We start from the raw sequence: 27,748 nt of genomic DNA on the forward strand, positions 1-27,748 counted from the left end.
TTTTTTTTTTTTTTTTTGTGGGTTTTTTTTGTATTTCATGACCAGTTTTTTACAAACATGTTATAAATAAAAGTACTTGGGTACTTGCTGATTAGCAGATAGGGTAAAACTCACTGGCTTCCAGTGAGTTCTGCTGAACCCTGTTCTTTTTCTTTTTTTTATGTTGTTCTTGCTTTCATTGTTACTATATATATATTTTTTAAAGTATATTAACTGAGGAATTAGGAGTCAAAATATTCTAAAGCACCTGCTATTAGTTAAGCTTTTCAGGCAACTTTATTATAGATGTGATTGCATTTATCTTCTTCAGTGCTGGATGTAGGGGAAACAAGCAGAAACATACTCATATGCAGAAAGGAAGCATTTGAAAGAATGTACTCATTCTGTTTTCCCCTCACAAGAAGGGAGAAACTCAGAACTTCTAACTTCTCCAGCAGATTGTGGTTCATCAGCTCAAAATGCGTGGATATCTTCAGGGCAAATGGTGGCTGAATACTGATGGCTGATATGGTGTGTTTTAAGGAAAAACTGCCAGCAGTCAAGGTGAAAATTAAAATCTTCAGCTATTGTGATAATTTTCTTTTCTACAAGTTACTGCCTAGCTATTCCAAACTATGAAAATAGAAGTGCAATTGCAGTAGAGATTAGGGCTGACAAATGTTCATTTTTGAGGACTGTTTCTTCCATTATTGTAGTGATAACATTGGAACAGCTTTTACCATGTCATCAGTGTTTCTAAGATAAGCATCAGTCTTCTATTTTTTCCAGGGTTTTACAGTGTGGCCTGCCAAATCACTGTTGCTCCAGGCTGAACATTTCAGTGTTTCTTATCCAAAGAACAGTTTTTTAATCATTGTGGTATTCTGAAGTATAGCAGCCAAAATGCAAAATTACAAATTAGATTTTTAAATACTGTTTAAATGCTTCTGTAACTCAAAAATAATTTTAATTAAAACTTAAAATTAGGAGCAATAATTTATAACATCTTTAATTGAGTAGAAGCATCATTTTTTTGATGAATAATATTTTCAAAGCATACATCATCCTCAGTGTATCATTGTAACTCAAATAATTGCAGGTAATAAGGGAATGCTGTCAGGGTTTTTGGCAATTAAAAATATACTGAGAATTGTATTTTTTGTGTGATGGGGTAATATGGCAAGCGGGAACCTTTAGAATTGCTTTGTGTAGAAAGATAGTTAAACTTTGTTTGACACTGAAATAAACAATAGACTTTCATGGATGCAGCTTTCACAATAGTCTGACATGAGGAATAACCTTGGGAAGCATTTTCTATTAGTGTGAAACTCCTCAATCAGTGTAACAAACATATTATTTACATGAGTGCATTAGCAGAGGACTGGATTTGATGATTCAGGAAGCTTGTTCCAGTCCTGTGTTCCTGGGGCTTAGGGCAGTGAATGTGCTCAGCATGCAGACATGTTTCCATTCTATTCTTTTGGCCACGTGAGGATAATTACATAAAGTAGATATATGAAGAAGCTCTTTGTAAAGACAATTAGTGCTGCCAGTGCTGGAAGTACTTAAAAATTAGAAAAAGAAAGATAGATTTTTAGAGATTCTTTTTTGAAAAAATGAGGTAACAGGTCATGAAGAATTCAAGCAATAGAGTTATCTTTTTTCCAAATCATTTGTTTTAGCCTTGGAAGTCAATACATAAGGGAGCTTTTACCCTTGCAAGCTGAAGTATAAGATGCAGCAGTTTGTACTGCAGGATTTAAAACAAGAAATCACTGCTGTGGGGCATTTATTAGTCCTTTGTGCTGTCTTTCTATCATAGCATGGTTAGTTCCATATAGTTTACTTTTGATTCAACAATTCGTTTTTGTTTATTGGTTGTTTCCGGCCTTCTCACTACTGGCGAGATTGTATACATGGTATTTTGATTTGATTGTCTTCCTGACAGGCTTTTAAGAAAAATGGCCTGCATTAGTGTGTCTGTGTTTACCTTAATGACAGCTTTTTCTGGGGTTTCTTGGAGACAGATTTTTTTTTTTTACTTCCTTGCCTGTGTGTGGATGAGGATCTTTTTCCTAACCTCTCCTAATCCTGTCCATGCTCTCTCCTTCCTTTCTGCATTCTTCTCACTGGTGCCACTCCCTGCAGTCTCTGTCCCCCTGCTGTGCTGTCCCTTGCTCTGCTTGTACCTCAGCAGACTTTTCTCTACCCCTTTTGTGCTGCCTGCTGCTGAGTTTAAGGAAGGGACATGTGGTGCACATGGCTGTACTTTAGAGGATGTGCTGCCTGTAGCAAGCTGGAGTGAAGCTAACCTGAGAGGCACAGAAGATGTATTAGACATAGGGCAAGATTTTAAAGCTTTCATCTACTGTATTTAGGAACAATATTTCAGAGCAAGGTACTGTTGGTGCTTTATGAAAATGCAGAGCCTGTTCTGGTATCATGTACTATGGAGTGCTTGGACAGGCCAAGGACGTGGAGTGCAAGCGGGTTGTTGTTGACAAAGGGCTGAAATTCAGTAAGGCAGTGCCTTTCTAAAGCCAGTCCTCCTGCTGGGTCACTGACACAGCCTGTCAGTCCTTCCGTAAAGAGAAGATTAAGGGTTTTTAAAATTTTACTAATGAGTACTTGATAGTTTGTTCCTTCTTTTGTTACATAAGCAAATTAATTTGACATGTAAGATTCATTCTTAAATTGCATCCCAAAGCCATAGCCTGTTGTTCGAGGGAACTATTGAAATAGAGAGGCAATTATTAAAATACTTACTATAATGACTGTCAGGTAGATGCCATCTGAGTCTGTAAGGAACCTAGACATCCATGTCTCATTTGAATGAAAATAATGTTTTTAATGAATCTCTTAGCCTTGTGCTTTGCAGACAGCAGCATGACCTACCTCTGTAGCTTTCTGCAGAAGGCTGGGCTTTTTACAGTCCATCACTGTTACATTTACATGAGATCTGATTAACCAAAATTGCATTAAATACTACAGGAGCATCTATAAACAAATACCTAATCCAAGAATTTGATATGATTGTCAGAAAGCCAATAATATTAAAACACAGTTATCTCCTTCAATGCATGCATTTTGAGAAATTGCATGTTGGATGATTTTTTTTTATTTCTGAGGGTGCATGCTGTCTCAACATTCTTCGTGGGAAATGTAAAGCTGTTTTTAAGTGTGTATTAATACACAGCTGTTAAATTTTTATGATCTGAATATTTAAATCAAATAAATGCTCTGATAAAATACATACTTGTTGAATTAAGCTTTGTGGCCACATATTCACATTGTTTAAATTGAGATGCCCAATTAGTGTTTTAATTGGTAATGTGGTCTGCAATACATTTATTAAATAACGCAGTTCCTTCTTAGTCTTTTGAGGTGTTGAAATATTGCTTGCAAGACTGCTATGCCTAAAGGGGAATAAATGTGAAGGATGACTTTAGCCTTAGGAAGCTAGTTTTTTTCCAGTAATTTTTTTATTATCAGTGAAGAAAAGCTTTGGCAAACTGAATCTGTATGGATTGGAGGAGAAATCATCTTTCTCTTAATAATCGCTGTTAAAGCATCCCTTATGGTGGCTGTATTAAAGTCTGTCTGCAAACTTGTTTCCTATGTGTGTATGATACTGTTAAATGAAAAAGGCCTTAAATACTTCTCTCTCTTGCTTCCCATCCACCACAAAAAGAAAGAAACCACAAACCAGCCAAAACTCAACAACAAACACAAACAATCCCCACAATCATTACCAACTTGGATAAAGAGGGTATTCTTAAGACAGCTCCATTGCAGTTCAGCCCATACCCATCCATGCAACCCAGTGAAATGCGTCTGAAGGTGCTAACAGAGTTGACTGGTGTCACTGCAGAGAAACTATCTTTGAAGGATTTGAAGGATTATGAAGACTGGAAAAGGTCCCTGTAACTGGAAAAAACAGATGGTACACCTTTCTTGAAAAATTATGAGGAGGACAATTCAGGGAATGCAGTCAATTCACCTTAACTCAGTCCATGGGAAAATCATGCAGTTGGTCCTCTTGGAACTAGTTTCTGGGCAAAGGAAGGAGAACGTGGTTTGGAATAGCATGGATTTACCAAGGCATTGCCTTTTGTAATGAGATGAGTAGATCTGGAATGTGAGGAACACATGGGGTCACCTTGACTTCGGCAAGGGTTTTGAACTCTTCAGTGGCACCATCTTATGCCATAGACTAGATGGCTGTACTGCTGGATACATGGAAAAAAGTGGATTATCAGGTTTAAGAAGTAGTGCCTAAGTGTCCATATTCTACCTGAAGGCTGGTTACAGGTGTCATTCTTCAGGGTCCATCTTGTTTAACGTTCATGACCTTGAGAGGAGCTAGGATATGCTTTTAAATAAGTTTGGAAACACTAGACTTAGACTCTCCTTGTGTGTATCAAAAAGAAAGAACACAGGATATTAAGGGAGATCGTCCCCTCTATTTGGCACTTGCTAGATAAGAGCTCTCACCAACATGGTCTGAATTCATCATTAACCCTGCCTTGTGGAGAGTGTGAGGTTAAGAGTCCTTCTGAAGTTTGCTTCCACCTGAGTAATTCTGTGACTCAGTTTAAATTACGTTTGGGGTTCTCAAAATGTGCCCTCTTTTGTGTTTAGTTTGTTACTTTCAAACCTTAACATTTAAGGTACTGTTCAGGAGATGGAATAAACAAACATGTGAAATGCTATATTAATCATGGTAAAATTGTATTGTAACAGCTTAATAGGTTATGATATGTGTCTGTGCTTTTTCCAGTGATTTTGTGTCTGTTTCTTTCAATATCTGATAAATTGGTTAATACTTGTTCCTTAGTTACTCGTTCACATAGTGGGGATTGTATGTATGTCCTGTTTGTCGTGCTTTCTTGCCTGTGAAATCCTCAGTTCTAAAATCTCTAGTTCTGCTTCTGACCCTGTTCTGTATAAGTCTTTGTCTGCAGTATCAGGTGTTTTTCACTTCCCCTACATCGTGTGCAGATGCTCCCTATCTTTGTAGGACCCAGTCTCCAGCTGTATGACAATACAAATGTACTTTGATACACTAATTTCTCTCTGCCTTAGCTAGAGGGTCAGTTAGCTGCAGTTAGTGGTTGGAGCTGTGTTGCCTATTTATTACAAGTTTTCAGTGTCTTACCCCATAAACATTTTTGCATTGAAGGACTCTTCCTGAAATAATTAGTCGCAACTGTTGACCAGTTGTACTCTCATGTGCAAATAGAAGTGACAAGTGGCATCCCCCCTTGGCCAGAGATGCTCTGTCACTGTGCTGGCTTGGTTCTGATAGCAAATCTCTTGTGTCACTTCATAGATGATAATGCAGAACAGATTGTGGTTGGAAAGTATAACATAAAGTAGTCCTGGAATCACAGAATCATATGGATCCATCAGGATCATTGAGTCGTAACTCCTGGCCTTGTGCAGGACACCCCAAGAATCCCATCATGCGCCCAAGAGCATTGCTTGAACCCTTCCTGAACTTGGTCATGCTTGCTGCTGTGATCACTTCCCTGGAGAGCTGTTCCAGTGCCCAGCAACCCTCTGGGTGAAGAACTTTTCCAGATATCCCACCTAAACCTCTCCTGACTCAGCTTTGTGCTGTTTCCTTGAGTCCTGTCACTGGTCACAAGAGTGAAAAAGAGATCAGTGTCTGCCCCTCCTCCTTTTGAGGATGTTGAAGGTCACAAAGGTCTCCCCTTCTCCAGGCTCAACAGACCAAGGGACCTCATACAGATCCCCTCCAGACTCTTCACCACCCTTGTGGCCCTCCTTTGGATGCAATCTAAGTAGTTTAATGTTTGTGGCACCCAGAGCTACCCCAGCACTCGAGGTGAGGCTGCCCCAGTGCAGAGCAGAGCAGGACAATCCCCTCCCTTGCCCAGCTGTGCCTGATGCCCCCCAGGACAGGGTTGGCCCTCCTGGCTACCAGGGCACTGCTGGCTCATGGTCAGCTTGCCGTGGACCAGCACCCCCAGGTCCCTTTCTGTGGCGCTGCTCTCCATTGCCCAGTTTCTACATGCCACCAGGGTTGCCCCATGCCAGGTGCAGAATCTGGCACTTGTCCTTGTTGAACTTTATGTGGTTGCACAGCCTTCTAGCTTGTCAAGGGCCTCTTTGCCCTTGAAGGAGTTGACAGCTCCTCCCAATTCAATACTGTTAGCAAACTTACTTGGTATTGCTTTGAGTCCTTTGTCCGATGACTGAAATGAAGATACGGATGTGAACAGGTCCAAGGATGGATCTTTGCGAAACTCCATTAGTGACAGGTCACCAGCCTGTTGTCACCCCCGCTCACTGTAACCCTTTGTGCCCACCCATAATCCAGTTGCTCACCCATCCTGTAGCAGGGTTATCCAGCTGTGAGCTGAATGCTTTGTTCAGAAGGATGCTGTGAGAGACAGAATCAAAAGCTTTGCTGAAGTTCAAAATGGTTACATCTGCTGCCTTTCCTAGATCAGCTCGGTGGGTTAACTTGTTGTAGAAGGAAATCAGGTTTGACAAGCAGGACTTTCCCTCATGAAGTGGTGCTGGCTCTGACCAATGACTGCATTGTCCTCCAGGTGTTTTTCAGTACATCCCAGAATAAACGTTTCCATTGAGTCTTTGACCTTTATGTTACAAATATTTAAAGAGACATCAGTAATTTGAGGTAGCAAACTGAGAGTTATTTGGTGTGGTTTCTCTTCTGGCTTTTTTATTCTGTGCGCTTCACTACATTTGGACACAGTCATTTTCATTGATTGGTGAGCTGAACACATCCGTTCACAGGCTGTGCGAGGAGTTTTGGAGTGTGAATATGTCAGTGAAGGAAACTGAAAAGGTAAACAAATATTGTAGGCACTAGAAAGAAAGATCATACGAGGAACATTGTTATTTTTGGTTTGTTTTTTTTAATTACAGGAGAGCAGCAGTGGCATTTGCTGGTAAATTAAATTAATAGGCAGGAACTCCTATGTTGTACATCATGATTTGCTCCATATTCACTTTATATTACATAAAAGCTTGCTATTAGCTGACCTTGAGCCTCTTCAGGGACTGAATAGTTATGTCCCTCCTATACAAACATCATTTGCTGTTCCTTTGAAGTTTGCATATTTCTAAAACAACTTTAATTTTGATTCATTTGGAAATTAGATCCACTGTGAAGTAATAATGATTTGAATAATTATTGTTGCTTTCAGGGACTGACAAATTGTTCCTCCTCATCTGAATTCTTGGATTTAAGTGTTGTGGGAAATGCTGTAGTGTTGTCAAACACGTTTTGTGTTCAGAGCTCGCACAGATCTATTTCAAGTGCTAGTGTTCTTATAACTTTTGGGTGTAGAGAGACCATGACATTTGAGATACAACTGCTAGCATAAATAACTTAAACCTGAGCACTTTCAGTTTATGTACTATAAATCAATCAGTTGTGCAGTGAGCGATTATATTCCTTAGTCAACGTTATTTTCAGGGAAGCTCAGCAGATTAAAAAAAAATAGGAAATTGAGCTGTTGTTGGAAATGGAAGTTGTAGATGAGCTTTTTCCTGTGTCCTAGTTGCTGTAGTGAAGTTATCTGTAAATGTTTCTAATTTATCGTATTGGAAGCAAGTAAAACATGGAATTTTTTTTTATTGTAGTGTCATGGTTTGGTGTAAATTCTTTTGCTTTTCCTTTTTATTAATGTTTCTAGTTTGCAGCTGGGCTTTTTGGGATATGCTTTTTCCACTTCAAAAGCTACTTTATTTTTCACCCTGGACAATTAGAGGTGTGTTATTGCTAAACCATCCTGTGCTTTGTTTATTGCCTTGTTCTCAATGTACATTGCTAAATTTTGATGGTACAAGTGCTGCCTTAACAGAACTGTTAGTGACTGTTGGAACAGCACAATGCAGCACACGCAGTTGTGTTCGCACAAAGCAAAGAATAAACCTCTGTCTGTGAGTGTTCATTGGTTTCAATAGGCTTTTCAGTAGCTCTGCATATTACAATTCTTAGCACCTAGAGTACATTCATATTCATTACAGCAGTACAGTTCAGCCCCTGCTCGTGACTTGATTTTTTTTCTTTTCCATCCCCTCCTCTACCAGAGCATGAAGTAGAATGATTTTTCTAGTAGCAGTAATGTGCTCTAGAAGATGTTATGGCTCTTTTGTCAAAATGATGGAAAATGCATCTTTTAGCTTATTCCATCTTGTAAGAAACATGTTAAATACTAGAATATTTAAAGCTTTTTGGAATCTTTCATGATGACCCTTGTGGCTATTGAGACTGAGAGGTGCTGGGCATGTATGGCATGCAATCGTTTCTATGAACAATTAGTGGAAGAACTACTTGGTATGTAGTAGTCCCATCTTTTAAAGATCTGAATACTTGCTTCTTTATTTGAATGTTCAGGGGATGGGGGGATTGATTCTTTGAATGTTAGATAGCTGTTTAAAATGCTTTTTTTGTTGGCTTGTAACTTGGCTGTTTCATTTGAACACTGTTTTAAACCAAATGGCTTTTGATAGTCTGCCCCTATTTTACTGTAGATATCTGTCTCTTGAGTTCAAACTTACTGGTATAATAAGTGTGGGTTTTGCTTATGCATGTAAACAAAAATTCTCTACTTGCAAATAATATTGAGAGATTAGCAGATAATTCCTGTTTCTTTTGCACGCAGCAAAATCAATGTTTTTTTTCCTTTATCTCTAATGTACATTAACATCCCTATGAAACGAAACAGGCTTCTCTTCATGAAAAAAGAGAACCTTTGACAGTGTGAATTAATTGGACCCTTTTGTTTGCTAGAATGACTTCATGCTCAAGATATCTGATATCCCAGTACTGAGACGTTCAGACAGCTATTTGGTTTGAACATTTGATTAATGCATTTAATATGTTAATATATGGCATATTACCTTTGTAGATGAACCGACTAGTCCTAGTATTGACCATGATATTGCACACATTCCTGCTTCTGCTGTTATTTCTGCATCTGCTTCTCAAGCACCAGCTATAGCAACTGTTCCTCCCAGTCCTCCATCTCCAATCCCTTTAATTCGGCGACAGCTTTCACATGATCATGGTGAGCGTTGATTTCATTCTTTTTCTCTTGCAACTTTTTTCCCTTTCACACTCTAGAGATCAGAAGTGAAAATTGTAAATTCTTTATTGCTTGAAATAAATCGCAAAAATGTAATTCAAGTTCCTGCATACTCAAAAATTTCAATTTCTTTGTAGAATCCATCCGGCCTGGTGTCCTGGATAGCCAACCTGCCACAAAAACTGAGAGATCAAAGTCATATGATGAAGGACTGGACGACTACAGAGAAGAGGGAAAATCGTGAGTTCATGGAAAAAATTAGTTATTTTGAACATACGGTTTTTTAAGTGTCTAAAATCTCATTTTAACATTTGTTTTTCTTCCAACAGATCCATTAAGCATGTATCTAGTTTAAAGGGGATTAAGGTAGGTAAATATATATATATAGCAACTCCTTAACATTACCCATACTGCTATGACAAATGGTTTGAAGTATACAGATCTGTTTTACAAAGTGATGTGCTAGACAGACAGGAAGTTTATTGGAATTGCTACTGATCAAATTGCTGATGTATGCATCATATAAGTAAACATGATCTCGTTTTCCTGGACTCATCACATGGTCCTTGATTTTCATTTTTCTCAGTCTCTGTAAACAAAGTGTATTAAATATGGTGACCTTTTGTGAAAACTCATTAAGAGTCTAAGATTTGTGAAGTTTCTCAAAGTATTCTTGGCATGTGCAAGATCACTATTGGTGTGTGTAAACTTTAGAAATTGTGTTTTCCTGGGACCGTATTCCTGGGGACATTTTTAAAGTGAGAAACATCTTGAACATAGGAACTGTAGGCAAATATCTATAGAACTACACTGTGGTGTTCTTTCTGTGATGTTTACTCTAGGTGTCAGACAGCCAGAAATCTTCAGAAGACTCTGGTTCCCGAAAAGATTCTTCTTCAGAGGTGTTTGGTGATGCCTCCAAAGAAGGATGGCTCCATTTTCGTCAGCTTTTTACAGACAAAGGAAAGGTACCTGTCATGTTTGGGTTTTTAACCTAGGACAAATACTAACCTGGTGACAAACTAAGATAAGAAACTTCAAACCTTCCTGTTCAGCTTTTTAAATTTTTTTTGGAGGGGGATAAGAGCATCAAATAAAACCGTCAAAATTTTAGATCTGTTAGAAATTGACTTCTGTCAATTCCTCAACTTTTTCTACAGACTGCTTCCCGAACTGTTTTATGTTTCAAAGCATCTCTTGAAGTAAATTAATTTCTAATGACTAATTAAATAATAAGAATCAGTCCCTTGGTAGATGTAGTTGTATTTTTTTCCTCTTTCCTAATAATGCAAAAGCTGTAATTTTTGTGAATGTTGTGAAGTTGAGTTCAGATTACCCTTCTGCACAAATATAGACTACGGCTTAAGGAAAATTGGGTGTCTGGAATTGCAATGGTGTGAAAATGCCATTCTGACTTGAAGGCAGTTCAAAAAGCGTGGGCAAGAGTTCCCTAAATACCAGAAATTGTCTCATTCTGTTTCTTACTGCTGTCACATGTGAGCTCACAGTCGGGGTGGTCTGGGAGGGCAGGTTATGGAGCAATTCACTCCTGTAATGGAGAGCAATAGTGAATCCCACTTTGTGCAGTCTTTCTGCCAGCCAAGTGGGTAGCCTTTCTTTTCAAACTTCTGGAGGTACTTTTGGAATCCAGAAATGTGCACTGTAACAAGTAAGCAAAATAACACCTTGGTTGCTGTTTTTCAGCGAGTTGGTGGGAGCATTCGGCCATGGAAGCAACTCTACGTTGTTCTTCGAGGTCATTCACTTTATTTGTACAAGGATAAAAAGGAACAAGTGACCCTTTCTGAGGAAGAACAACCTATAAGCATCAATGCTTGCTTGATAGACATCTCGTACTGTGAAACCAAGAGGAAGAATGTGTTTAGACTCACCACATCAGACCGCGAGTATTTGTTTCAAGCTGAGGACAGAGATAATATGTTAGCTTGGATTAAAGCAATACAAGACAACAGCAACTTAAATGACGAGGTGATTTTGTAATACATAAAGAAGTTGTTTTTGCATTTTAATTAAAAATGTATTGTGTTTTCTTGTAATTAATACTTGAACAAAAGAATTAATTTTTAATTAATCAGTTGATCAAAATGTGTACAGGAACATAAAAGAAAATGAGGTGAAAGGAAAGGTAACTGAGTAAATTAATAGAGTTTTAAAAAAGTCAGTGTAATCATAATCAGAAAATAGATGTTTGAAATATATTAGTTAATGCTGTTGCAGATTTGACTAAAGATGCACTTTCTAGTAAACTGATCTGCCAAAAATACCTAACCTTTTTTCAAAGATGATTGCAGGTTTAGGACCAGTGTGGTCTCTCTTCAGACTTGCATTGCAGAGTTATGTGTGCAGTAGTACAGCATGGAGTTTCTCAGTAGTTAAAAAATTAAACTCTGAAGATGCCTGTTTCTCTGATTAAAAGCTGATGTTTCTATGAATTAAGTTAATGCTCATTACCAAAGGTAAACATCTGCTATGGTACATAAGGTATCAATATTTGTCGCAATATTGTCCATTATGTGTTTTCATTGCAGTGATGAGCAACAGAGGAATATTTTCATGTCTGTGGTCATGAACATCTGCTCAGATTCAACATAATTTTCCAAAGTATTACACAGATAGATAAAAGAGCAGATTTGAATTAATGTCTCTCTCAGCTGTATTTGTAGTAGCAATTAGCTTTCTAAGTACTATGTGCACATAGGATTGGATTTTTTGGAGTAGTAATATGAGTTTGCTTGCATTTTTTTTTTGTTTAAACTTGCATTCAGTTTAAGAGGTATTAATCAGATCATACTGCTTTGAAAAAAAAAAGGAGTAAATAGCAGTACTTGATTTGTAATTACTTTTATTTTCCTTCTGGTTTTAGAGCGTTTTGTCTTTACTGTTACCAGGAGTTGTCAGTTAGGCGATGTTTGGTTTGGGTTGAGGGTTTGGGTTTTTTTAAAGTGGACTGAATTGTTGAATTCTATGCTTATTTGGTTACCAGAATAATCATATTCTGAAAGGATTTTTTTCTATTTTATAATATTATAAAGCTTTTTTCAATTTATTTTATAGGATACTGGTGTTACGAGTAGAGATCTAATTAGTCGAAGGATTAAAGAGTACAGTACAATGATGAGGTGGGTGAATTATATGTTGCTAGTAGTTTTTGCAGAATTCTTACTTAGCTTCTTTCAACTGAAATGGTCTCTCTTGTTCAGTTCTTCAAGCAGCAAAACAGAACCATCTCCCAAAACACCTCGCCAGAGTCTGAGCATCAGACAGACTCTACTTGGAACTAAAGCAGAACAGAGGACTCAGAGTCCACATTCCCCTAAGGACGAGACAGAAAGGAAGCTTCTCACTAAAGGTCTGTATGTTTTGTGTATTTCTGTAGTTCTCTTCTGCCCCAGTGTAAGGCCATTGAGGTGCCCTTCTCAGGTATTTTTTAATTCATGAATATACAGATGCAAACCAAGTATTAGCAGCTCTAGTCTCTTGTTTCTAGGAACCTACTTCATCTCAGATGCTGAAACTTTTTATTTTAGTCCTCTCTCAAGTGGTTTAAATATATTTTTTTCCCTATAGCTCCATGTAGGGCTAACAGTAGTAAATACAGGTGTTAAGCTTCTTGAGAGCAAAATTTTGCCAAGCTTTGGAAATAATTTTGTATGTAATTCATACTTTTGTCTCCAGATGATTTGGAAGGGACAAGGTAAATTTTTCCAGTAAACTGCTTCCAAAGTATAGAGCAGAGATTTTTGTCTTAATTTTTAGAACACAGGAGTGAGCTTGTACTATTTTTCCAGAATAAAATTAATGCCTCCTTATTTCTAAAAACGTGTGATGAGCTGGCACTGCAAACTTGAATCAATATGTGAACTCCATCAAATAATGTCACAAGCTACTCTTAATCTTTTTTTTTTTTTTTTTTTAACTTATTGATTTACTTACTTACTTTTGTTTCACATGCTGTTTAAACATATGGTACTTCACATCAGACTGTTCTGTATAAAATGTTGTGTACAAATTCAGGCAACTGGGTAAGCAGCCACTTTTGATTAACCACTTTGGAGTGACTCAGTCTTGAATTTAAACTATCAGTGAATTCTGGTTTTTGTTGCCAAAAAAATGTACCTTTGCTTCTGCAGTGCTACACATGTAACTAAATTGCACAGGTTGGGTAAATCTCAAATCTACTGAAAGAATATCTCCAGAAATAAAAAAGAGGTACTTACTGTGTTAGATGACTTGCAGTGCAAGATAAATGGGAATTATAATTTGTTATAAGAATTCTGTAGGAGAGGTAACAGAGTAACTGAACCTCTAATCTGATTTTTGGATAGAGAATATTTGAAGTGAGTAATGTTTGGAATTATTCAGGAGTGACTAAAATCTGATAATTTCTGGAAGAGTGAGTAAGTCTGCACAAGTGTGAACATGGCTCTAGAATTTGATGGCTATTTTTGTGTAGCAGTGTAATTCTATGGAGACTTAGTGTTGTGTTGCTAAATGTAGATTTTATTTTTTATTTTAATTTTGGTAGTTTATATAAATTTGAAGTTTAAATTTAGTAGTTTATCTATTTTTAGTCTTAGAATGATGAAATGCCACAGTACCATCCAGCTACTTGCTTTTTTAAGTCTGGGGTGTGAATATGTTCAGATTTATCTTTTGAACCACAGAAGAGTAACAGAAGTTATGTTTAGGACAGACTAATGTTTAATGAGTTGTTGCATAAAGCCAGGTTGGTAAAAGCTAAAAATGCAGCAGGTATCACTTGCTCTTTGCAAACCTGTTCTGGTATTTATAGTCAGTTTTGTGGCATAAATGTTCCTATTTTTCTTTTTTATTTTCTTTTTTTTTTCCATTGTTCTTACAACAAAAAGATGAGACAAGCCCACCAAAAGACAAAGGGACATGGAGAAAAGGCATTCCAAGCATTATGAGGAAGACATTTGAAAAGAAGCCCTCTGCTGTTGGAACATTTGGTGTTAGACTAGATGACTGCCCTCCAGCTCATACCAACAAAGTATGAAAATAGCTTTTTTCTCATTGTGAATTTAAAACACTTTTTTATCAATTATTTATCTATACAACTCTTTTTTCTTCAGTATATTCCATTGATCGTTGATATATGCTGCAAACTGGTTGAAGAAAGAGGTCTTGAGTACACAGGTATTTACAGAGTGCCTGGAAATAATGCTGCCATCTCGAGTATGCAAGAAGAGCTCAACAAAGGAATGACTGACATTGATGTTCATGATGATGTAAGTCTTTGATCACACTAATTTCATATTAAAATGCCCAAAGCTTCTGGTTGTGTTGAGATCATAGAAATATAAAGGATGTCTGACCTTTTCTTTTAAACACATAGAAATGGCGTGACTTGAACGTGATAAGCAGTTTGCTGAAATCCTTCTTCCGAAAGCTCCCCGAGCCCCTCTTCACCAATGGTAGGTTGTTTTCATTACAGTTTTGTCTTGAGGAATTGCAGTTGAATGTTGTCTTGCAACATTCAGATGATTCGAGAGAAAATCCAGGGAAATCATCCCCACCCTGCAATAAATGTTGTCTTTCCTAAAGAGTAGGGAGTCATGGTGATCATCTTAAGAACGAGAGGTGTAAAATATAATTTCTCTGATGTGAAGGGATTATGAATATGCACCTGAAAGAGTAAAATTTTCAATTCCACTGTTGCAGTATTCAATCAAAGCTGGAGGATTTTTTCCCTACTGTCATACAAAACATACACTTAAAATATAATGGGCTAATGATTTCCAGAGGTCATTCTTTTATGTATGTTACTAGTGTTCAAGGGGGAGTGGGACTGAATTTTTATATGAGCATAAAAACTCATATATAATTTCTCCTTTTTTAACAGACAAATATGCAGATTTTATAGATGCCAATAGAAAAGAAGATCCTGTTGAGCGTCTGAAAACACTGAAAAGACTGGTAAAATAAAATCAGTTGTATTGTAGGTGCACTACAAAATTAGCATTAAATGTTCAATGTTCTGAATATGTTCAATGTTGTTTCAGATTCATGATTTACCTGAGCACCATTATGAGACTCTGAAGTTTCTTTCTGCACATCTGAAGACAGTAGCAGAAAACTCAGAAAAGAACAAGGTATTAGAAAGAAACATATAAAGTATTTTGGTTTGTTACAATAAGTATTATTTTTGTGCAGGATCATTCCTAATTGAGGTGATAATTTATTGTTGTAGATGAAATTAGAGAGTGTTGCTATGTGGAGAATATTTTTGTATTAGGCTAAGTATTCCTGCAAAATACGCATGTGTTTAGTGTCAATTAAGATTTTTTCAAACTAGAAGTCAGTCTTTTGGGAACAAATCCTTGCTTTGCATACTAAATTTATCCCATGTGTGTAAATTTTCAGTAATCCAGTCTAGACACCAGTAAGACTCTGCCTGGGCAGGGCATAGGTGAACAAACCTGCTGAGAGAGGTTGTCACATCAGCTTTCTTTGAAGCCTGGCTTCTGGGTGCTTGAGAGATTTTTAAGACTAGGACTTTGCTACTTGAGTATTTGATTGCCCTACAGATTCTTTGTTTGACTGGTTTTAAGAAAGAAAATTCATAATGTAAATGATGGTTGTTCACCATGACTGGGTCTTTTTCCACCACTAAGTATAATCGTTTGTAATTTCCATAGGGTGGGGAAATTAGTAGTTTGTGTTAGTGCTTCTGTGCATGCTGTAATCCTTCAGTAAATGCTACTAATAGTGTCCCCTTTTTCAGCTCTCAGGGAGGGGTAGCTGAGTGCAAAGCTGTCCATAATATGGGTGTGCTTATGGATGTTTATCTCAGGGCAGGTAACATGGTGGCTTGGGTACATGCAGGGTACAGGAAAAAATTTGATATAATTGATAGTATATAGAAGAGCCTGTGGCCAAATAATTTAAATCATCTTAAATTGTTTAAAAGATCGATTGAGGTGAATATGGTAGGTTCTGCAAATAATACCTTCCAGTTAAATATGAAAAAAAGTATTTGTGTGTTCATTTAAAAAGTTCAAGGGATTATAAACTTTGGTGAAATTACAGATGATACTATAAGGAAATTATCGTAAATGTCATTTTTAAGTGCAGTGCCTAAAGGAAGCTTTTTTATCATTTTATAGTTTTGATGGGCTGTAAAAATGTTGCTAAATACTGTTAATATTGTTGAATATATAATGCTAGATGAATGAGGTGTTATTACAATTGTGTGACTTGTCAAAAGACACAGTTCAAGAGAGCATTAGGGGCTTGTGTCATGTTTGCAACTTACTTCTGGTAAGCATGAAGTCTTTGCTTCCTGTATATTACTGGTCTGTTCTATACTAGAAAAGTAAACTCTGAGTTAAAGAACTAAGCAAAAATAGAAGGTAAGTTCTGCTGCTGCTTCTTGAAATTACTTGTCAGAGATGTAACATTAGTCATAATTCACTTTGAAAGTAGTGACCTGATCACATAACGCAGAGCCAGTCTCACAAATAGATGGCTTGGGTCTGTGATGTTTGTTCTGCCACCTCCTCTGAAGTTGGTGCAAATTGAATGAGGTCTTTGTCAGTAGATATAATACAGTATTTGATTGCCAGCTTAATTTTTTGTGTGTGTCATGTTTATGTTTTCAGGAAAAAGAAACAGGGAGCTATCAATGCCTTTTTACAAAACAAAAAATTCTTAAAACATCAGTGTTTCCAAACATCAGTGTTTCTTTAAGGAAAGAAGAAAAGATCCCCCTGAAAGTGTAAAGAATATGTCTGGGTTCTTGAATTTTCTGGGCTTGTGGAGCCATTTGCTTGCAGTAGATTTAGGATGACTGGAATTCTGAATTGCAGAAATGTTGGGTATATTTATTGTAGCTGCATGTAGGAGAGTTTCGGTGTAGTGTAACATCCTACCTGAGTAATTTTAAAAAAACCTTTCTCATGTCCTTATTTTAAATGGTTCTCATATATATTAATAGTGTTATATTAATGTGCTTAGCCCATACTACTGTATTTTCTGATTATAAATGTTTGATGTGGAAATATTTAATTTCTTAGATGGAACCAAGAAACCTGGCAATAGTATTTGGTCCAACACTTGTGAGGACATCTGATGATAACATGACACACATGGTTACGCACATGCCAGACCAATACAAAATTGTAGAAACACTCATCCAAAAAGTAAGTGGATGCATTTCATTATTTAAAAAATAAGATTGTACACAGATCAACCAGCGTTTTTTTCATTGGGCCAGTTTGGGTCCGGTATTTATCCATCAAACTCTCATATTTAGTAAAATCGTATGTTTGATTGTGCCACATTTGGGTTTTGTATTTCCTGTGGGGTTTTCACCTTTTTTATTTTAACTTTTAGCATGACTGGTTTTTCACAGAAGATGATGCTGAAGAACCTCTTGTAAGTATTATGGCATAAATACTTGTGTTTTAACTGCCTTAGTTTAGAATCTGCTTCTGCTGCCTCTAGAATGCCTGTATATTTTTTACTATGTTTCTGTATGGTTTGCTCTTCAGAAGCACTTTTTTAGCTTTCCAGTCCTTGTAGTAATGAACTCTATTTTTTTTTTAAAAAGCAAGCCATGCATTTGTTTTAAAAGCATAAAGGAAATAGGACACGCTTTCCTCGTGTTCTTCAGGTGAATAATGCAGTTTTCTAAATGCTGTTGAATCGTAATGAACTATTTGTGAAACGATGATGAAGACATCTTTGTTTATTAACTGTAGACAGCAGTTCAGGAGGAAAACACTGTAGAATCTCAGCCAGTGCCAAACATAGATCATTTACTCACCAACATTGGAAGAACGGGAGTATCTCCTGGAGACGTATCAGGTAACTCTTGCCTGGACAGTGTTAATCCATAGGATAGAATAACCTACTCTGTTAACTCAGTGTAACTCTCTTCCTATTTTCTTTTACTAATAAAATGTTTTCCTCTTTTCCAAAAGATCATTTAACACTTCTTAAAGACTTGAATTGTTGATAATCATGCATGATATAATTTGTAAGACTTTTTTTGTCTAACAGGAATTTAATCATTAAAAGATGAGGCTCGCACATAGTATTTTATTTATTCACAGTAATCCATGCAATCATCATCGTGAGGTCAAGCAGATACGCTGCTATAAAGTGGTTTGTTGTGATGGCAGAAAAAATCTGATCTTCAATGGTGCTCTAATATTGCTCCTTCCCAGCATTAGGAATGCAAAAAATTGAGTTATGTTTTCTTATCAAGTGATGGACACTTTAAGTATGTTGCAGTATGTTTATACTAAAGCTGGTTTCCTTCTGTTTATAAATGCCATCCTCTTTTGTGGCTAAGGATAAGCAATGGCTCTTTTTTGGTGACTTTTTCCCCTCCTCCCTGCACTCTACTATTGCACTGACCCAGCATGTTGTATCCCACGAATGTTATCCCTTCGTCTCTAGCTTTTGTTTCAGTTCTCAAAGGGTTGTTCAGCACTTACTGAAACAGTCACTTTGTACTGATGTTGTAACAGGCGAAGTGGGAGGAGTCTATCACACGGTGATGTCATTAGTGGATTCTGTGATGTCACTGATGGACAACTGGAACTGTAGGAAGAAGGAGGACTGTTGCCCACACTGTAGCTGCCTTGTCTGCAGAAATCCCCGTTTCTTGTAAATGGAAAAAACCCCAAGTTGATCTGTGCTGTAAATTTTCTTTTAAGAGTATTTTAAACAGATCAATGCTACTTTTTAAAAGTTTTTCTGCTGTTTCTTGTTATCTCTGAAGCAGACCCTGAGGAGAAATAGCATGGTATGGTCTACCAGTCTTTCTAGTCATAAAGCATTAGCCATGTGTCAAAAAGGGGTGTGGCAGGGGGCTCAGCTCTTTCTTCCCAGGGAGAAAGTCCCAAGTTTATGTTTTTAGTCATTGTGCTAGCCCCTTCCTACCCCCTTTATAATTGTATAATCTTGGGTTTTGCGAGACAGTGAAACTATGGTGTCCATTTTTCATTTCATAAAAGCGCTTGTTGTGGGAAAGTACAAAACTGGTAGCTGCTGACATCTAGACAATTTAAAAATAAAATTTTACCTGTGTGTAGAAGGAGGTGGAGAGAGATGTATAATTGGGGATTTACACAGAAAATATGACTTAATTTCTTTAAAATCTCACAAAAAGACTGTGACTACAAGAACCATGATTTGTACCTAGGGAGCCAACTGTACAAAGTCACCCAATTTTGCTTTGTGTATCCTGAATCTCAGGAGAGTACACAGTGCCATCCTGAAAAGGTCTCTCAGCTGCGGTTTTGCAGGGGCTGTATACTTAAAGCATTGAATAAACATTAGTATTTCTGTTTTTTATTTTGAAGAACAGGGCTCCTTTGCCATTCCTATCATTGAGCTGGTTCTGCCTACAATTCACAGCATCCTTTCATGGCGGTGGCTTTCTGTGGTGCAGCTTGCATCTTTGTGAGCTCTGACTATTCACTCTGTTCTGGTTTTAATTTGCTTCACATCTTGTTCTGTGCTTGTCTTTTTCATAAGTCCAGCATTGTCTGTAGCAACAAATAAAAAGTTGCACAGAACTGAGCAGATTTTTTTTTTAATTTTTCCACAGATTCAGCTACTAGTGACTCAGCAAAATCTAAGGTAAATTTTTTTTTATATCATATAGTTACAAGCTTCTAAAATCTGTTACATACTTCCTTTATTAAATCACTACTATGCAGGTAGAGCTTATGTAGAATTTCTTGAGTAAGAGGTAGTACTGTTATCTCATAACCTATTTTTGAAATGTTGTATTGGAAAAGTACTTGTGTACAGTTAGCTGCATCTACCAAAGCAGTCAGCTGCACACAGCAACAGCTTTGTTCCAAGCTCTCACAATTCTGGGCACTTACCTCCTTTTTGCATCTCATTTAGTAGGTAAATGTATATATAGTATGTTGTTGGCATAGTACTAACTCACCGAGAGTATTTATGTTTCTCTGTTACTCTGAGAAAAGTATACTTAGAATTCAGCCTGTTCTTCAGGAGGCAATAGCTCCTCCTGTTAGAAGAAGGGAAAGGCTGTGGTTAAAGGTTGCTCTGCAGAATCTCCCCCAGCAGTATTGCTGTGCTTGGGAGGAACACCTCATGAAGCAGGGGAACAAGACTGGAACATGGGTGTTTGTTCAGTCCTGAGTTCAGTGAAACAGCCCTCATATGACACATGGATAAATCTTGTCTCCTGGGCTGTTGTTGGCTGTGAACAACTGCTGCTGTTGAGTAGTTCAGTAGTTCTAGCACTGGGTGTCTGTAGCATAGGCTGACAGAGCAGCACACAGCTGACCTTGGTGTGCTCATGGCACAGCTCTGTGCTGGCCTGCATTCCAGGTGTGGCACTGATGACCCCCTAGGAGCTGGCAGTAGGAATCAGAGCATCCTTCTGGTTCATTGTGGAGATGCCAACCTAGTGCCCTGTGAGGATGTTTGGTGGCTCAGCTGTTTCCTCAAAACAGCCCAATTTCCAGGACACCATTCTCACTGCCTGTAGCAGTGAGGCACTAAGTGGGAAAGGTGCACAGCTTTGAAGGGGGCCGGGTAGTAATGTTAAGAGTAGTGAAAATCATAAAATTTTAAATCATAAAATTGAATAATTTAGCTTGTACTTCGGTTGTTTCTATGCCATTTTAAAGGTAAATTCCTCTAAAATAAGGAAATTTATTTTTAAATTTTATGCACTTTAACTAGTTATAAGTAACATTGATTTTATTGGCAGTAATTAATTGATACCATTTACAAACTCAGTCTGAAAGATGAACTGAAAAATGGAGCAATTAGCCTTTTTGAATAGGTAAGACCTTGAAAGGAGGAATTGTGAAGCATCTGTGAAGCAAATCAGTCTTGGTTTGGTTTGAAGCAGTTGCAGACCAGTCTTGAGAAGATTTTCTTATTGTAACAGGACCTGCTTTATTAATCAGTCAAAAACTAAACAGTAGTATACACTAATTACTCTTTGTTAAGTTGAAGGGACTCAGATGAAAAGTGGAATGCTCAGGAAGGGGATTGACTTCTTGTGCAGTGTCATTTCAACTACAGAAAAAGCATGTTAATGTTTCCTGAGTGAAGATGCACTTTCTACTGTGAACCTCAGGATGTGTTTTTAAACTGTTTCAGGCTAATGAGTGTTTCTTTTTGAAAGAATTAATTACATCCTCTCCCATTTTTTTAACAGGGTTCTTGGGGTTCTGGAAAGGATCAGTATAGCAAGGAACTGCTTGTGTCCTCCATTTTTGCAGCAGCTAGTCGCAAGCGGAAAAAAACTAAAGAGAAACCACAACCAAGTAGCTCAGAGGATGAATTGGATAATGTGTTTTTCAAGAAGGAGCTTGCAGAACAATCTCGTGGTGACACAGCAAAAGAGAACACAGCTAAAGGGGAATATGAAAGAGAGAGAGAGATAGGGAGAAAACAAAGGATGTTTGTCCTGAAGGAAAAAGAGAACAGCAGTAAAAAAGATGTGAATGTTGTAAAGGATGAAAAGAAGTCATTAAAGAAAGAAAATATCCTGACAGAGGAACCTTCACTGCCTTACCATGAAAAATGTACAAAATCATCAAATACCAACTGTCTGCAAACCATGCAGAAGAATAACCCAAAAATGCCTATTTCACAATCTTCTTCCCAGGTTGAGGAGACAGTGTCTGATTCTGGCACTATGCTAAGCACTTCCTCCCAGGCTTCCCAGCACAGATACTCATGCAAAAAAGTAGCCAGCCCTGAAATTAAACACAATGAGTTTTTAGCAGCTGATGTCAGCTCCATCACCTCAGATTACTCAACTACTTCATCTACTATGTATCTGACTGGTTTAGATGCCAGTATGCTGAGCCCTGAGGTGCAGTCAGTGACAGAAAGCAAGGGAGAAGATGCTGATGATGAAAGAAGTGAATTGATCAGCGAAGGGCGCCCTATGGAGACGGACAGTGAAAGTGACTTCCCTGTCTTTGCTACCAGCACTGCTGCCGAAAGGCTGTCCAAAGGGAAAGTTCCAGAAGTGGTAAAGACCAGTCGGAGGAACTCTGAAGAAAGCGAAGTAAGTTGTACTGAGGGAAGTTCCACGCCAAAGTTAGAGAGTCGCAGACTTTTTAGCTCACACAAACTTATTGAATGTGATACACTCTCCAGGAGAAAGTCTGCACGGCACAAAACAGACAGTGAGGGGTCAGGGGATGCGAAGAGTGACAAGGAGTTGCCTACTGTGACCAAAATGTTTGACATCATGAAAAAAGGAAGATCTACAAGCAGTTTAGCTACATCAGCCAAAAGTGAGGCTGACAAACAAGAACCTACATGGAGACTCAAGATCACAGACAGGTTAAAGCTGCGACTCAAATCATCTGCTGATGACATGTTTGGAGTTGGGAATCAGAAAGCTAACTCTGCAGACACTGCAAAGAGAAAGAATATCAGGAGGAGGCACACACTTGGAGGGCAGAGGGATTTTGCTGAAATAAGTGTCCTGAATGCTTGGAAAGCTCAAGAACCAAGTCAAAGTAGAGAGAGAGAATCTGAGCTTTCAGCTGTGACTCGGTTGAAGCCAAAATGTCCAGCCCAGGACCTCTCGATCTCGGACTGGCTTGCACGAGAACGTTTACGCACTAGCACAACTGACCTTAATACGGGTGAAACTGGAAAGCCCAGACTTGAGAACACTAACTTAGCAGAGGTATCAAAGGTAGAACTGCCCTCATCTGCAGAGATGCAGGCAGATGAAGGCAGCTCTTCCAGCAGCTTGACTTTAATTAATAGAACACCACCTTCGGGACCATTTCAGCCACCAGACCAGGTAAATGGTGAAAATTACCAGAACATGAACAAAAACAACTTCAGCCCAGCAGTTGATGCCCATCCTCATAAACTGTCTGGGACCCAAGTGGTTAGATCTCGATTTTACCAGTATCTTTGAAATGGGGAGATATGTCCACTGCAGCAATTCATTAACTTACTGTTACACTTCCCAGTAACTCTGTGTGTGCGTGTGTGTGTGTGTGTGCGTGTGTGTGTACATATATAATTTTTTTTTCTGTACTGTTGTTGTTATGCAGCCTTCATTTGGGCTGGTTTCATCAATGTGCTCTGTGGAACGTCTTCACAGTGCATTACCACAGCCAGAAGAACACTAAAGTTAAAGTATATATATATTTTAAGAAAAAGTATATTTGATGGCTGCATACAAATGTTGAACAAAGCATCTGATGCAACGTGCTGTGTAGTGTATACATGGTTTTCTGACTGAGAGTTGGCCGGCATTAGTATGCAGGAAAATTGTTCTTTTGGTTTAGTCACTAACAAGTGCCTCATTATAAATTCATTTGGTTTGTTAGGGTGCCATATTGCTAAATTAGAGAAACTTATTACAAACAAATGAATGCATTTTACTGTTAATGAGTTTCATTACATTTTACAAATGTTAACACAGGTGGCTACAGAGCTTCCATTCCTTAGGCATTCCAGTAAATATTGGAGTTTTATATTTCCAATTTTAATACAGATTTTGAGTTTTATGTGACTTGAATTTCTAATCTTTCTGTAAAATAAGTAACTTAACTGTACATATTACATGTGTATCTTTTCTTCAGATACCAGATTTGATATAAATGTTGTAACATAGGCGTGTAGATAGTGGATACTGGATGGAACTGGTTTCTTTTATCGAGAATATAATTCTGCATGAAGACCTAATGAATCCAAACCTGTATCATGCCTGTGTGCATACCCACTTAAACACTGGAAATAAAATTGTTTTGGTGACTCTTTGGGTGATTTGAATTATTTCTGATGAACGGTTCTGAAATGTCATGTTTATAAGTTGCAGTCAACAACTGCTCTTGGGATCATCAAACCTGCAGTTCCTCCTGGATGAAGGACACCTCTCATTAATGTTTTGTTTATGGGAGTCACACAGAAATTCAGTTGGTTAAATATTTTCATCTTGATACATAATTTGATTCTAAGGCACATAGCAAGTGGGTTTATGTTTAATGTGCAGGTTTTGTAAAGACAGAATGAATATCAGTATCTGCCAGTGAGAACAACAATGTAGTTTGGGTCTTGGGCTTTTTATAATTTTAACTTGAAAAAAAGTGTTTTTACCCTAAAAACTCATCTGTGTGAATGTATGTATGAACTCTATCCATTATATTTTTTTAATATATGTTCCTGCACACTGACTTAAAAACAAAGCAGCTGTTCATCACTTCATGTGTCCCTGTGTCTTATCTTGTTCTTGCTTGGCAGAGGATTAAATCTCTATCAATGTGCCCAGTTAGTCCAAGGAGAAGGAATTATGGTGCTGGGATGTGTTGGCTGGTGTGCTCATTTCTTTAAAGACCTCATTTCTTTCCCAAGTGACTGTAACAGTCCTGTGCTTTGATCTGCTGTGGTTTTGATCCTTGAGAAATCATTATAAAAATTGGCTCTGAAGAAAAGTCCCAGATACTACACTGACCTTTGTGAAAGTTCTCACCACATCTAATACCAGGTCCCATAAAAATGAGCCATGTTCTTGTGGTCTCCATGCAAACTAAAATGTCATTTCCTCCCAGAGCAGGCAGGAGATGGGTGCATTAGCAGTGTTCCTTGTGCAGTGTCAGGAAGAATGGGTGTGTTTTGTGAAGGGCAGAGTAACTGAGGATGGCTTTTGTTTCAGTCCTGACAGTAAAGTGTATTTTCAACGTTCAGTGTTTTAATGGGCTTTCAGAATAGTGTTGTGACACCTCTAAATGCTGTTCATCAGCGAGTGCCCATTGTCTTCTACTGCAGCTGTATTTTTTTCCCTCAGTAGTCTCAGAAGCTCACCAGTGTGTGCTGAGCATCCACAGGAGGTCACAGAGGTCCTCTCAGTGAAGGAGTGTACTTAGGGAGGTGCACAGGGGAGTCTAGGGGTCTGCACCATCCTCTGCTTTGACAACCACTTTGATGGGTTAATTTCCATTTTGTTGTGTTTATAGATAACTGATGATTTTACTCCTGAATCCAGACACATGACTGTCAACTTCTGTCTTTGGGAACATAGAACTGCAATTTTATTAAATGAAGAACACAAGATCTTCTGAAAAATTAGGAACTTAGAAAACAAATGTGCAAAATGTTGTGTTTGCTGACAGTGCTGCAGGTACAAATTTACTTAACCTCATCAGCCTCCATGGTATCCTCTGCTGCTGCACTGGTAACGTGGAACATGCAGGGGAAACCTGTGACTTGGGGGGAGAGATGCAGGGAGCATCTGCCAGAGGCATCAGGGAGAGCAGGTTACTGAGCTCTCCCCCTGAAGAAAGTGGTGAGTGACTGCGTATCTGAGGCTGGAAAAAACGCTCTTTCTGCTTCTTGAAGACTGCCAAGATTTGGGTCACCCTGAATTTCAGCCAGTGTGGCAGCTGAGAAAACATTAGGAGTCATTGCTATGCCCTGATCTTAACAGCAGCTACCTCAGACCCTTATCTGTAGAGCTTTTTTACTGTGTTGGAGATTTTTTTTCCCTTGCTCTTTTTCCCTCTCCTGTGGAAGAGAAGGGTGACAGTCTGATTGACTCAAGAAGGGAAGTGCATGCATATGATAGACTGTCCTAAGGTGGATACTGTCAGTGTTCCCTCTGGAAGCTGAATTCGGTGGGATGGGCAACTCCACAGGGTTGCAGAGCAGGTGAGGTGGGCAAGGATCACTGAGCCCTTGTGCAGCTGTGGCAGATTGCTCTGGGTCAGGACTGTGGCTGGGTTTTGAATATTTCCACAGTTGAAAGCTCCACAACTTCCCTGGGCAAGCTGTGCCAATGTTTGGTCATGGAGCAAAAAGGGATGTTTTTTTAATGTTTAAACAGAATTTCTAAACATTGCTGTTCGTGTCCATTTTCAGCTTCTGTATTTCATTAGGATTCAGACAGGCTTGGAAAGTGTTTCTGGTCTGAGGACTGTTTGGAGCTGTGAAGCTGCAAGTTGTTAGGGACAAGATAAACTGAGATCTGATGGAGAAATAATAAAACGTGTTGGTAGCAATGGTAGTGTTTGTATTTTTTACATAGTCCCTAACACAAATTTCTGCTTCAGTGGTGATCAGTGGTTTATTCTGAACTGCCTTTTCTGAAGTGTGGTGGCTGGAAGGTGCTGTGTGACTGCTTTTTAAGACTTTTTAAAGGGCTTGTTACGGTCCCCATTAGTATCGCTCACAGCACTGCTGCTCTGGAATTAAGACGTGGCCGCAGTCCAGATAGTTTCATAACTTCCTTTGTGCTGCTGCAGAGCTGAAGGAAATTTCTTTGCTAAGCTGCACATGAAGGGCCTTGGGTTCCTGTGCAGCCTCTGAGAGCCTCTCCACTTTGTTCAGGCAAACGAAAGAGTTTGAAATGTGGCCTCATTAACTACAAAAAGCTGTAGTTTTGTTCCCAAAGCCAGGTCATAACACTGTTCATGCTTAGATAGTAATTAAACAATTAATTGTGCCAGCCTTTGGAAAGGGATGTGGGTTTTGTGTGGCCTGGAGGGGGAATGGCTTAAAGCTGGGCTGAAGTGCACCCTGAAGTGGTGCATGTACCTGTGGCTCCCAGTCAGGAAGCTGTAAAAAATCTGCTATTGAATCCATGAGTTTTTAAGCCTTCAGGAAGAGCTGCCTTTCAGTGGGGATCAGATGGATTTTGGCCCTGCACATCCCTCCCTTTTCCTGCTATACACCCCCTCTTTGGCTCTGCCTTCCCACCTGTATGTTCTGCACAACCCAGGGGCTCTGTGCTGTGTCACTTTGGTTTTGCTGCAGAACCTCCCTGTAGGAGGAACTGGCTGACACAGCGATGGTGCTCACTCTGCTGTGAAGTCCTTGGCTGGCTCTGACTACAGCAGGCAGCAGGAAGGTCCTGCTCACCTTCCAGCTCCTTCAGTGAGCTGCTTCACTGCTGGATTTCAGAGCAGTGGGGCTGGGCAGAGCTGCTGTTGCAGTGGTACCTGTGCCATGGCTTGATCCAAACTTCAGTGGCAGCCACCAACTGCTCTTCATAACAGGATTGCAGTGGGAAACCTGTCTTTTTCACTGGTGTCCAGTTCTGATTTCTTCTGTGTCCAAGGAATTTATTTAGAGACTTGATGGTTTTGCTGGGTGACAACCTGTGTACAGCTCTTCCCTGCCTGAGTTTGTGAAAGCCTGATAACTTCATTGCTGGACAAGCAGGATGGAGAGGGAATAAACAGTGCCTGACACGTGACAGTCCCAGCAGTGGGTTATGAGCTGGCTGAGCCTGTTGTTGTTTCCTGGGGGGTGCTGCACCCCAGCACTGAGAGGTGCACCAGAAGTGAAGATCACAATGTAGCTGAGGCCTCAGGTGGGTGTAGTGTTTTCACATTCACCACCACAGGCACTAAGCACAGCACTGCCTTAGTGCCTGTGCACACCAGTGACTGTGCAGGGGCGTTGGTTAATGATACAACCATTGTTCCTGTCTAAACTCAGCCAGATAGAAAGAATGTGCTGCAGAAGCTCTGAGCAGCAGCTGTGGGAGCAGTGCCAGAGCCATGGGAGACCCTGCCTGCCAGTGCCACATCTTGTGGGGGACGCCTCAAGTGCCATTACAGACCATCAGTTATTAGTAAGTCACTTTTTCAGTAAGTGTCTGATCCCCGGGAGGTGTCAAAGAGCTTAGGAACAAATCCTGCTCCATCCATCATCCA

At 38.8% G+C, this 27,748-nt stretch overlaps 1 protein-coding gene across 5 annotated transcripts in view; it reads left to right on the forward strand.

The window, feature by feature from the left end:
- The window catches only part of ARHGAP21 (Rho GTPase activating protein 21), a 113,375-nt gene extending 89,526 nt beyond the window's left edge, over positions 1 to 23,849 (forward strand). For all 5 annotated transcript variants that reach the window (XM_033054211.2, XM_033054221.2, XM_033054230.2 and 2 more), the window contains 17 exons: positions 8,892 to 9,050; positions 9,206 to 9,308; positions 9,398 to 9,434; positions 9,911 to 10,036; positions 10,773 to 11,057; positions 12,144 to 12,208; positions 12,290 to 12,438; positions 13,958 to 14,100; positions 14,183 to 14,338; positions 14,446 to 14,524; positions 14,953 to 15,026; positions 15,113 to 15,202; positions 17,126 to 17,251; positions 17,445 to 17,486; positions 17,813 to 17,918; positions 19,672 to 19,703; positions 21,271 to 23,849. In XM_033054211.2, the coding sequence (XP_032910102.1) occupies positions 8,892 to 9,050; positions 9,206 to 9,308; positions 9,398 to 9,434; positions 9,911 to 10,036; positions 10,773 to 11,057; positions 12,144 to 12,208; positions 12,290 to 12,438; positions 13,958 to 14,100; positions 14,183 to 14,338; positions 14,446 to 14,524; positions 14,953 to 15,026; positions 15,113 to 15,202; positions 17,126 to 17,251; positions 17,445 to 17,486; positions 17,813 to 17,918; positions 19,672 to 19,703; positions 21,271 to 23,004 (3,506 nt within the window). In that variant the 3' untranslated portion in view covers positions 23,005 to 23,849. The remainder of the gene's footprint in view (positions 1 to 8,891; positions 9,051 to 9,205; positions 9,309 to 9,397; positions 9,435 to 9,910; positions 10,037 to 10,772; positions 11,058 to 12,143; positions 12,209 to 12,289; positions 12,439 to 13,957; positions 14,101 to 14,182; positions 14,339 to 14,445; positions 14,525 to 14,952; positions 15,027 to 15,112; positions 15,203 to 17,125; positions 17,252 to 17,444; positions 17,487 to 17,812; positions 17,919 to 19,671; positions 19,704 to 21,270) is intronic.
- The last annotated feature ends 3,899 nt before the right edge of the window (positions 23,850 to 27,748 follow it).

The sequence above is a fragment of the Catharus ustulatus genome, chromosome 1 (assembly GCF_009819885.2).
Source record: "Catharus ustulatus isolate bCatUst1 chromosome 1, bCatUst1.pri.v2, whole genome shotgun sequence".
Lineage (NCBI taxonomy): Eukaryota > Metazoa > Chordata > Aves > Passeriformes > Turdidae > Catharus > Catharus ustulatus.